Here is an 11,599-nt window from a genome sequence, read left to right on the forward strand (position 1 = left end):
GGGGCAGGGGCAGCAAGGACTGTGACACCACCGGGGTCGAATTCTGATTCCACAGTGTAGACCACAGGACTGCGGGTGTATGACCTGACTTTATCTTTCACGCTTTGGTTTTTTCATCTGGAAAACAAGAGCATCCACTTTGGAGAACCAAGTGAGACACACTTGTGATGTACCTAGCACAGCGCTGGAGACGCTGTAAATGCTCAATAAACACCCCTGTCACGGTCACGGACGCGCTTTCCTTACAGTTTACTCATTTATTTACTCAAGGGGCAGGGGCTGGCAACTCCGACAGTCTTCCTGCCACACCCCACCCCAGCCTCGGCCAGCACAAGGACGCCCGCGCAGATGTGTCCCTCAGGGAGGCCCTGGCACGCAAGCCCAGGACCCGCCCATGGGGCTCGGGCATCGCAGAGCACCCCACGGCCGCCACTGACCGGGTCATGCAGCCCAGCACTATCTAAGCAGAGCTGGGCTCCCTCTGGGCTAGGGCTGGAACAGGAGCGGTCTGCTCCCGCACCCCGGGTTCCCACCTGGGCGTCCAGCCCGCCACGGCGTGTCGTTAATTCTTTTTAAGACCTCGGCATACAAAGATCAGGGTGAGTATGAGATAATTAATCAAAACCCAACAGAAATGGGGTACTAAAAATAGAGTCTAATGACTAAGATGAACCGAGTAAACTCCCTCTAATAACCTTCAACAATTCAGGGAGAGTTATTTCTCCAGGCAGCTCATTTATTCAAAAAGTTCAAGGGATTAAAATGTTTTAAGTGGCTGAGATAATTTCCAAATATTCGGAAAATGTGTCACGTCTTACTACGGCGTTTCGTGTAACGGCACTCCTGAAAACCAGACTCTCCAAATAAGCAGAACCCTGCAGAGGGCTACGGCTGGCTAACTGCTGGACCGGGAGGCACGTCCTTAAGCTCTGCCTTTCAGAGTCTGCTCTACACGTTCACCTTGACCCTCTGTCCCTGCTGCTGGCACTGAGGCCCAGGGCAGGCCTCGTACCTTGGTCCAATGTGGTGGGGGTCCTGCTCTCTGCGACAGCTTGGCTGGGTCACTCTGAAGTCAGGAGCCTGCCCTCGCAGTGCCCCTGGATGCGCCTGTCACACCGTGCGTGAAGACAGGCTGGGGTTCGTCTCTGGTGTGAAAGAGACGCCCGGGCCTTGGACTTCCGCAGACGTAGGCTGCGTGCCGGGTGCTCCCCACTTCTCTGCATCTGTCCCACCTCCCAGCAGGAAACACAGGCACCCGCCCTCTCAACACCAGAGCTGCCCAGTGCCTAGGGCTCCCCCACTCGGGCTAAGCAGTAACCGTAATTCTGACAATCCACTCGCCACGAGTCCGCCTCTGGGATCTTGGCCAAGCTCGTGACAGCAAAGTGGAGGTGTCCCTCTCCCTCGCCACACTCCTCGGATCACACAGCAATTCCCAGGGACTCCTTCCCCCTGACCAGGGCCTTCCTTACCCAGGCCAAAACGGTAGCCGTCAGAGAAGCGACTGCTGGCGTTCCAGAACACGCAGGCACTGTCCACGTGCTGGAGGAAGAACTCCGCTGTCTTCTCTGCAGACCAAGAAAGGACCCGAGTTAGGGTGCCCCACAGAGAGCATCCCTGATTCTAGCCACTGGCAAGAGACAGATCTGGGAAGTGCCCCCTTCACACATTAAACATGTAGGCTGTGGCCAGTGGGTGGTGTGGTGGTTAAGGCACTGGACTCCCACATAGCCAACTGTGGTTTGAATCCCAGACCCAGTGGTTTGAAATTCACACTGGGAACATGTGCATGTGTGCTTAAGGTCCTGAGAGGAGAATGGAGAAGGCATTGTGGTGTGGCCATCCCCCCTGCCTGGGGGTGAGTTCTTTCTTTCCCTCTCTGTCTGTCTGTCTCTCTGCCAAGTGCATGTGCCCTACAGAAAAAAAATCTAAAAAAAAAAAAAAAAAAAAAAACTCATGAAGGCCAACGAAATATCTGAACAGACAAGGCAGGCCGGCTTCAGCGGGTACACGCTGTGGAAAGACTGGGCGAGGTCCAGATCCCTGTGCGGGTGTGCTCAGAGCTGTGAGGACTGGTCAACATCCCGTGTACAGGCTCCAGGGCCCGACTGCCGAGGTCGCACTCCAACTCCACACTGACAGGCCGTGTGACCTTGACAGGTGTCTGAGTGAAAAGATGCCGTCGGCAGGACGTAGCTCACGGGTGTGTGTGTGTGTATGGAAAAGATGAAGTGAGCTGATATCCGTCATCGGTGAGTGTCAGCTGTCATCGCTGGTGGGACTACGGCTCCTCCATAAACTGTAAGTTGCTCAAGAGTGTCCTCTTAGCTTCCTTCACGACCGGGCCCAGGTCCTGCCCCCGAGGAGTGCTCGCAGCAGCTTGGCGTGACTGCGTACATGTGCAGCGCTGCTTCTCTGAGCCGGGTCTTGGTTTCCTCAGCTGAAACTGGCTTTATTTTAAATGCCTGGTAAATCATCGCATGGATTAAATAATGCCCCTGATGTTATTTAAGGTGTTATTTTTTTCCCTAGACTATTAAAGTTAGAGGGCATATGCACCTGCCAGATAGCGAGCGAGCACACAGCCACGGGGTGTGGGGAGGCTGCAATCCTCTTTCCTCCATCTCACCATGCCGCCGGGATTGTGGGCACGCACACACAGATGCCTGCCATGATTTTTAAGCCATCAGGGCTGGGATTCAAACCATGGTCAGCCATGTGGAACCCTGCTCCCCCTGCACGGCGCTTAACCATGTGGCTGTGGGGCCAGCTCTGTCGGAAGTGGAGAGAATATTCCCGTCCTGTCCCACCCCTGCCCAGGGCTGCAGTGACCATATAAGGAGGTACCGTCTATGAGAGCACTCGGCAAACCATCACAGCCAGCCAGCAGGGGGCGCTGCCGTCAGCCCATGGACTGTTTCCTGCAGGCCAAGAGCGCAGAGAGAAGGCCTGCCCTGCAGACGGAGCCCAGCAGCCGGCCCAGGCACTCGGGCACACTGACCGTTCTCGGTGACAATGACGTCCGTGTGGGAGCTGCCGTACTTGTGGATGTGGTCGATGGCCTCCTGGACGCTGTCCACCACCTCAATGCACAGCTCCAGGTCGCCGTACTCGGTTCGGAGCGACTTCACTTCAGAGGGGCTGAAGGTCAGATAGGAGGCAAACTTGGGGCCCGCGTGAATTTTCACCTGGAACAGGGCAGCAGGGCGGGAGGAGGACATCATGAAACCACAGAGCCGGCCGGTGACAGGGAGCTCATCGAGCCACGACCCGCGGCCTGTGCCCCACAGCTGGGCCAGCCCTGCCTCCCTGCCCTCCAGGATGCAGCCTGGGGACCTGCCGCCTGGCCACCGGCCAGCAACGGGTCCTCGAAGACGCCGCTGCACTTCACCGGCCAACTTCTGACTACAACGACACCCGATTATCGGGTCCCAGGCACTGGTCCCGCGCATATTTTACCCCCGCATCTGGGAGGGGAGAAGGCCTGGTCGCGCTGCAGGGACCGGCAGTCAGTTCTCTCGGAGAGCGCGGAGGTTCCTTGCCGGATTCCGACTGCGGGTCGGCCCGGCCCCCAGGGTCCAGCTCAGTCCAGGCTTGTTCCATCCGCCCAGCTCCGATGGGGAAGTGAGGCTCCTCGGGCTGACACCCAGGTCCCCACCTCGCTTCTTTAGGACCAGCTCTGACCCGGCTCAAGTCAGAACAAGCCGTGTGTCCTCCCTCTTGCTCCTGAGCCTCCCGTGGTTTCCCATCTGGACCCATTTCCTCCAGGACCCGAACCTGCCCTGTGCTACTGCCTTGCTGGCTTTACTTTTCACACAGAGGCCTGCCGGAGGGCACACTCCAGGGCCTGGGGAGTTTCAGACATCCTTGCTGTGACCACTGAGGGCATCACAGGTTGGAGTCAGGACTGAGGGGTCCCTCCCGGCCCAAGGAGAGCTTCCCTCCTGTCCAGTCCAGGTCAGCGAGGTGTCTGGTACACACAGGTGCCAGTCGAGTAGGCCAGCTGGTGTCAAGGCGGGCCCAGACACGAACGACCGTATGAATCTGTGGGGCACATTTTCACTTTCAGAATTCCTGCAGGTTCTCGCTGGGGCCATTCCACTAAAAGCTGACTGGAACCTTCCTTTTCATCAAATGGGTAGAAGGGAAGAGACGCAGCTCAGGGTCACAGTAACCAAGGCAGAAAGCACCTTCTCTACTGCCACGCGAGCTCAGGGCATTCTGAAAAGAGTGCCGTTACATAGACATTAAAGCATAAAACGCATCCATGCCAAAAAGTGCAACAGACTGCCCACTTTTGCATTGAGAGTACCTCTTCTTGCAGTTAGGAGTTTGGGATGGAGCGAAACTTCAGAGCTCAAACGTGCTGGCCTTGCTTTGCTCACAACTTTAATGACGTGGTAAGAACTCGGTCCAGACGGAACCCTGTGCCCCCGAATACCACTGTTGTTAAGTGCGTTAACGTTGGTAACTGAAGACGTGTTTTGGGGTGGAGTGAATACGCACACAGTTTTGGTCTGAAAACATTTCTGCACAGTCTTTTCAAATCAAATCCCAAAAGGAGTATGTGTTGAAACTTTGCCACCTGAATAATTTTTGCCAGAAATAATCTATTCAGCACGCTGCCATGTGGCCTGTCTTACCTCTGAACCCTCTTGGCACATTACGCAGTCCACTCTGTAACAAATTTGTGGATCAGTTTGGTCAACCTACAGACTGTCAGAGGCCGGGGCTGCATCTTACTCGCCTATTTACTTAGCACAGAACTCTATAGCAGATGCACAAAAATATTCTTTTCCACGTGGCCTTACGTGGTATGGCAGCCGCTCCAGAGCTAACCCTGCAGGCGTCTACTCCTGGAAGCCACAGGGGACGTGGCGCACTGGTCCTCCGGTCTTACCTGTTCCACTCTCAGCATATCAATGATCTGGTCAAACAACGGCGTCCTCAGCAGATCTCGGTGGATTAACAAAGTCTCCAAAGCATTACAGGCCGCAGGATATTCACATTTGGAGTCTCTGACTGAAAGACGAGGAGCAAAGAAGCGTCTCTACCAACGAGCTCCCGAGCCGCAGAGGCCCTGACAGATGTCCGCCTCCGTGACACGGGACGCCCGTCCAGCTTACCTAGCCTGGTGACCTTATCAACACTGGCCTCCGAGTCCACGTACATGTGGCAGATGCCTTCACTGTGCCCCATCACTGGGATGCCCTTAGCCGCTTTCTGGATGTCTCTGACCAGCTGGGAAGAGCCGCGTGGGATGATCAGATCTATCATTCTGTCTAGGCGGCAGAGATCTTCAACTTCTTCTCTGGTGTTCACCTGGAGAGGAAAAACACAGAGAAGACTCCTCGTGTGGCGCAGTCCAGCTACCAAGGCAGGAGGATCACAACATAGTGAGAGCCGGCCTTCAAGAGGAAAAAGAAAAGGTTTTTAGGTTTTTGCCATAAGGAGTGTGTGCTCACCAGAGAGAGACAGAGAGACAGGGCAAGTAAGAAATCACCCCCAGGGGGGGATGGCCACACCACAATCCTTACTTCTCTATTCTCCTCCTGGGATTTTGGGAACACACACATGCACTCCTGGCATGATTTTCAAGCCACCATGTCTGGGACTTGAACCTCAGTCACTTGTGTGGAAGTCCAGAGCCTTAACCACATTGCCACCTGCTGGTCCCAAAAGATGACTTTATGTGTGTGTGTGTGAGAAAGATTTTTGCTATAGGGTGTGTATGTTTGTCAGAGAGACAGAGAGAGACAGACAGATAGCGAGAAACCACCCCCCAGGGGGAATGGCCACGCTGCACTCCCTTCTCCTCCATTCTCCTCTCAGGATCTCGGGCACACAGGCACATGCACCCAGCATGAGTTTTAAGTCGCCCGGTCTGGGACTCAAACCGCAGTCAACTAAGTAGGAGTCCAGTGAGGTAACCAAGTCGCCATCTGTGGTCTCAAGATGACATCTTCTAACCAAAATAATACAGAAACAGAAATAGTGGTTTCCTTTTTATAGATAAAAGCCTGCATGCACTGAGAACTAAATTACGTACAGTGAAAACTTAAAAAAATAAGAAAAAATTTGGGGGTAGGAGGGAGGAATCAGGAAAAAAAAAACAGATTTAAGAGACAAAAATAAATTTGCTAATGATAATATATATGGAAATGTCTTTGACTTGACTAATACGCATTGCATTCATGGTGGGAAAAACCATGTTGTATACCATAAAGATGTGCAGTGATTAAATGTAAACTTAAAAAAAATTAAATATAAATAGATCATTTAAAAAAAAGAAAAATTCAAAAAATAAGATTAAGTTCCTGATCATGGGAATTAAAAGTCATCTCGCAGGCCAGCACATGGCGTGGCGGTTAAGGTGCTGGACTTCCACATGGCTGACCGTGGTTTGAGTCCTGGACCTGCTGGCTTGCTTTTTCACTTTCCCTTTCTCTGTCTCTCTGTCTTTCACTAGTCAAAATAAAATAATAATAAGAAATAAAATTAAATAAATAATTTTTTTGGAGAGAGATATTTGCTATAGGGTGCACGCGCTTGCTAGAGAGACAGAGAGACATAAAGTGAGAAATCAATCCGCACAGGGATGGCTACTCCGCAATCCTTTCTCCTCTATTCTCCTCTCAGGATTTGGGGCATACACGTATACACACTTGGTGAGTTTTGAGCTACTGGGTTCAGGACTCAAACCATAGTTGACTATGTGGGAGTCCAGCAACATAACCATTACGCCATCTGCTGGGCCCAATAAATTTTTTAAAAAAATAATTATTTTTTTTTAAAAGAATTATTTATTTATTCATTTATTTATTTTCATTTGACCAGAGAGAGACACAGAGAGAGAGAGAGAGGGAAAGTGAGAAAGCTATCCACCAGGTCTGAGACTCAAACCGTGGTTGGCCATGTGGGAGTGTCCAGCACCTTAACCACAATGTCACCTGCTGGTCCCCCCAATAAATAATTCTCAAAAAAAGAAAGTCATTCCCCAAGTGCTATCACAGACTACACATCTGGTGTTGTGTTCTACATTACAAAACATGCAAGCCCTGGTCCCTGTCCTCAAAGAGCTCAGAATCTATTAGGGAAGGCAGGACGAGGACACAACTATCCATGACGTAGGGCAGACAGTTCTAAAATGCAAGAGGAGGGGGGCCGGCAGATGGCATAATGGTTATGTCACTGGACTCCCATGTAGTCAACCATAGTTCAAGTACCAGACCGAGCCGCTTAAAACTCACACTGGGTGCATGTGCGTGCATGCCCAAAATCCCAAGGGGAGAACAGAGGTTAAGGAACTGTGATGCGGCTATTGTCCCCAGGGGGTGATTTCTTGCTTTCTGTTGTCTCTGGCAAGCGCATGCACACTACAGAAAAAAAAACAAAAAACAAAAAACAAACCCAAACCCCACCCCACCCCCCCCAAAAAATGCAAGAGGTACACAGCAGTACCTACGGCAGCTGAAGGCTTCAGAGCATGCCGGACTGTGAGGCCTGTGACAGGAAGCAGCTGCCCTGCTGGCTCCCCAGTCACTGCCTTAGTGGGGTCTTGCCAGGCAGTCCTGGTCTCGGTCATTCTGCTGGCGACCTCTACCCTGGGATGCTGACTGCACTGACTCAAGTGCTGCTGTAGGGGCTGGGACCACAGGCCTTTAGTTTCCTTCATGTTTCGTTTCCTTCCATCTGACCATATTACTTAAGACAGAAATCTAAACACACACCTACCAGTATGCTCACAGCAATGTTATTCCACAAAGCCAAAAACCGGAAACGACGTTATTCATCAAGGAAAAAAGAGTAAACTCTGTGCATGGAAAATGGGGCATCACGTGGCAATAAAGGGGAGTCCTGCCCGATGCAGCGCAGATGGGTGTCAGACACGGTGAACACAAGTGCGTGCTGTGCGACTCCACTTACGGGAAGTTCAAGAACAGGCCGAAGTAGCGCATGGACAGCAGGGAAAGGGGCCGACCTGGGCACGGCTGGCACACTGACTGCAGGGGCACAGGGAGACTTCCGGGATGCCGCGAAGGACACTTAGCACGCTTAGCTTGACATGGCTGATGGCTGTGCGTGTGAGCACGTGTGCTTGTGTGTATGAACAAGCCCTGGAGTAGCCACACGGGATCTGTGCACTTCAGTGATGCATGTTATTCTGTCATGTGCACAGAACACGTTTTGGTCCACAGCAGAACACATGTCCGAACATCGTGAGGAATGTACAGGCTACACCATGGCCGAGGTGTGTGGTGGGCCGTGCCAGGTAGGTTGTTAAATGCACGTCTGCACAGTGACTAAACCGTCTACCGACCCAGTTCTCAAAATGTATCCTGGTCCTTAAACCATCCTGCCCACAGAAGTTCTCGGCCCTCTGTAACCTAGGCTTTGTCTCAAACTCCCAGAGACCGGACCTGACCCCACCAGGCCTGACGTGGCTCTTCCCCAGGGACCTACGAGCTGCATGGCTTCCCTGACTGTATGCAAGGTATGCTGACCCATGACTGTCTAGGCCAGGATATGGCAGAGCTGGGCTTTAAATCTAAGATCAGTGTGTGTTCTACCGTGACGTCGCCGTAGGAAAACACCAGGATCCCTATTACTGAGCACATGATGAACACGGCAGTTCACCATGTTCTCCCAGCCGCTGACAGAGTCCTGGCGTGCTGGATGGAACAAGTGGGCCTCAGCGGGAACAGACAAGATCTGCAGTCACCAAGTCTACAAGTCTACAGTCTACCACCGGCTGTGTGGCTTTGCATGCATTACTTTACCTCTGAGTTTTTTTTTTTTTTTTTTTAACCTAAAAAAATAGGCCTAATGATAACACTTTCCTCATGTTGTAGTGAGGATTAAATGAGATAAAGGATGAAAGCGCCTTGCACATAGTTGAGTGTTCGATAAACTGTAGCTGCTGCTATCAAATGTCACTGGAGAGCTGAGGGGAGTGGGTCGACAGTCAGTTAAACAACGACCATTTTGGGGCAGCCAATGGATTAGAGGTTGAGGCACGGGTCCCACATGGCTGACTGTGGTTGGAGTCCTGGATCCAGCAGCTTGAAAACCACGCTGAGTACACCTGTGTGCATGCCCCAAATCCCGAGAGAATGGAGAAGAAGGGACTGTGGTTGTGGCCAGCCCTCCTGAGGGGTGATTTCTCACCTTCTCTCTGTCTCTGCCTCTCTTCAGCGAGTGTATGTACCCTAGAGAGAATTTTAAAGAATGAAAATGACCATTTTAATAACAGTGATAACAGTGTGATCTCACACCTACACAGAGCTCAGTGGTTTCTGACAAATCTGGTAACATTTACCCCATCAGCATATCCCGAGTCGCTCTGCCGAAGAGAAGGAGCCAGGCCTCACTCTAGGTCTGGTACTCTGGCTCTGTGACCCAAAGAATGAAGGTCTCCTGATGCCCTTAAATGAGCACTGCAAGGACTCGGCAGCATGAGGCCTCAAGCTGCTGCAGACCTAGCCAGCCCTGCAGGGTGGTCTGTCAGCCGGTTCACAGAGCTGCCACCACTCCAGTCAGGCCTGCCATGGACACGTCTTGGCCCTACTGAACCTACACCTTGCTTCAAACTCCCAAAGACCAGACTTGACCCGCCAGGCCTGATGTGGCTTGTTCCCAGGGACCTACCAGTTGCACGGCCTCCTTGACTCCATGGATCGAGAGGGCCTCCTGGGTCAGGAGGTGAAGAATCCGGTTGCTGTGTGCAGCCTCCTTGCCTCCTTTGAGTAACAAGCCATTACCACTCGCGATAGCCAAGGCCGCCACCTGCAGATCAGGGGGCAGTAGTAAATCACAGGGAGGAGACTCGGACAGTAGCAGTGGAGGCATCCCCTGCACATCCATTCAGTGCTAGAGGGCACAGGCACTTTCCAGGAAGAGATAAGAGACAGCAGGAGGGGAAAGGCCCCACGGAGGTGAGACCTAGAGAGGGAGGGGAAAGGCCCCACGGAGGTGAGACAGAGCAGGAGGGGAAAGGCGAGGGTGAGACAGAGAGGGAGGGGAAAGGCGGAGGTGAGACAGAGCAGGAGGGGACAGCGGAGGTGAGGCGGGGGAAGGCACCAAGGAGGTGAGACAGAGAGGGAGGGGAAAGGCGCCGTGGAGGTGAGACAGAGGGAGGGGAAATCATCACGGAGGTGAGAGAGAGGAGGGGGGAAGGTGCCATGGAGGTGAGACAGAGAGGGAGGGGAAAGGTGCCATGGAGGTGAGGGGGGGAAGCATCGCGGAGGTGAGACAGAGGAGGGGGGAAAGGCGCCATGGAGGTGAATGGTCATGCCACCATCCTGTCTCATCTCTCGCCCTCCTGGGAGTTTGGGCATGTATGCACACATGCCTGGCATGGTTTTCATGCCACTGAGTCTGGGACTAAATGGCGTAGTGGACCACTGGGCCACAGGTCAGCCCTGCAGTCTTTTTGGTGCTAAGCACTAAGTTCTATGTTCATCGCTCTGTAAGGCCTACGCCATCCCACCTTCGCAACATCCCAGTGACCTAGTACCTGTTCTATCGCCCACTTTACAGTAGGACACTTAAGTGCAGAGCGGTCACGCAAGTTACACGTGGCAGGACTGGGAGCCACGCTGAGGGGCCCCAGAGCTGAGCCACCTGGATCTCAGGAATTCAGCTATGTGGCTTCTTCCATTGGCAAAGCAACCTGAGTGAAGTGGCCGGGGACGCACTGCCCCCTCCCCGCCTGGGCCACTGTGGGAAAGGGGTCCTCAGCTCCTTCCACAGGAAGCACGTAGCTCAGGCTGGGCCTGGGCAACACCTCTGGCCACACCCTCTTCTGGCCCTGGAATCGTGAACCTGGAGACTAGGGCTCCGGCCAGCGCAGCAGGGACTGCCGGGAAAGGAGTACGGCCTGTTTAGGGAGGAAAGGCAGGCGATCCAGGAGGAGGGCGAGACCCTGTCAGAGCAGAGTGAGCGTCACTGCCCTGATCACCCTAAGCCTGGCTTTCTGAATGCTCTTGGGATGGAGGAAAATCCTCCAGTGTTTGTAACATGGGGGGAGGGGAGGGAAGGACCAAAACCCTTGTGTTCTTTTTTTTTCAGTTTTGCTATAGGGCGTGTGCATTTGTGGGAAAGAGATAGCGAGAGACAGAGAAAGTGAGAAAGCACCCCTCTGCCCTCCCCAGGGCAGAATGGCCATGCTGCAATCCTTTCTCCTTTCTCCTCTCGGGATTCGGCATGCACACGTGCGCCTGGTGTGATTTCCCAGCCGTAGGGTTAGGACTTGACAGCACAGCCGGCCATGTGGGACCCAGTCAGCCTAACCTCCACACCGCCTGCTGGCCCCCAGGTGAAGAGCTCTTACTCCTTTCTGCTTGTGGCTGATGGACCCTTATGAAAGTTATGAAAATCTTCTCCAGGTAAGTGCATACACATATAATTCTGCATAGAGCTTTTAGGGTTCGTGGCTTCTGCGACGCCATCAGGCGAGGAGCCTCAGCTACGGCTCGCTAGAGGAAGCCTGACTCCCTGCGAGGTGTCGGCTGGAGAGAATGAGAGGTAGCAGAAACCTCGTGGGCAGCCCAGAGACTAAGGACACATGTCCGCCTGCAGAAGCGGGGCTTGCAGGAAA

The 11,599-nt window shown here is 53.2% G+C and overlaps 1 protein-coding gene across 4 annotated transcripts in view; it reads right to left on the reverse strand.

Moving 5' to 3' along the window:
• The window catches only part of ALDH18A1 (aldehyde dehydrogenase 18 family member A1), a 70,490-nt gene that overhangs the window by 1,794 nt on the left and 57,097 nt on the right, over nucleotides 1–11,599 (reverse strand). For all 4 annotated transcript variants that reach the window (XM_027775257.1, XM_006157311.3, XM_027775256.1 and 1 more), the window contains exons 13-17: nucleotides 9,649–9,786; nucleotides 5,127–5,322; nucleotides 4,901–5,022; nucleotides 3,002–3,188; nucleotides 1,473–1,568 (exon numbers count right to left, since the gene is read on the reverse strand). In XM_027775257.1, the coding sequence (XP_027631058.1) occupies nucleotides 1,473–1,568; nucleotides 3,002–3,188; nucleotides 4,901–5,022; nucleotides 5,127–5,322; nucleotides 9,649–9,786 (739 nt within the window). The remainder of the gene's footprint in view (nucleotides 1–1,472; nucleotides 1,569–3,001; nucleotides 3,189–4,900; nucleotides 5,023–5,126; nucleotides 5,323–9,648; nucleotides 9,787–11,599) is intronic.

The sequence above is a fragment of the Tupaia chinensis genome, unplaced genomic scaffold (genome assembly GCF_000334495.1).
Source record: "Tupaia chinensis unplaced genomic scaffold, TupChi_1.0 Scaffold000539_1, whole genome shotgun sequence".
Taxonomy (NCBI): domain Eukaryota; kingdom Metazoa; phylum Chordata; class Mammalia; order Scandentia; family Tupaiidae; genus Tupaia; species Tupaia belangeri.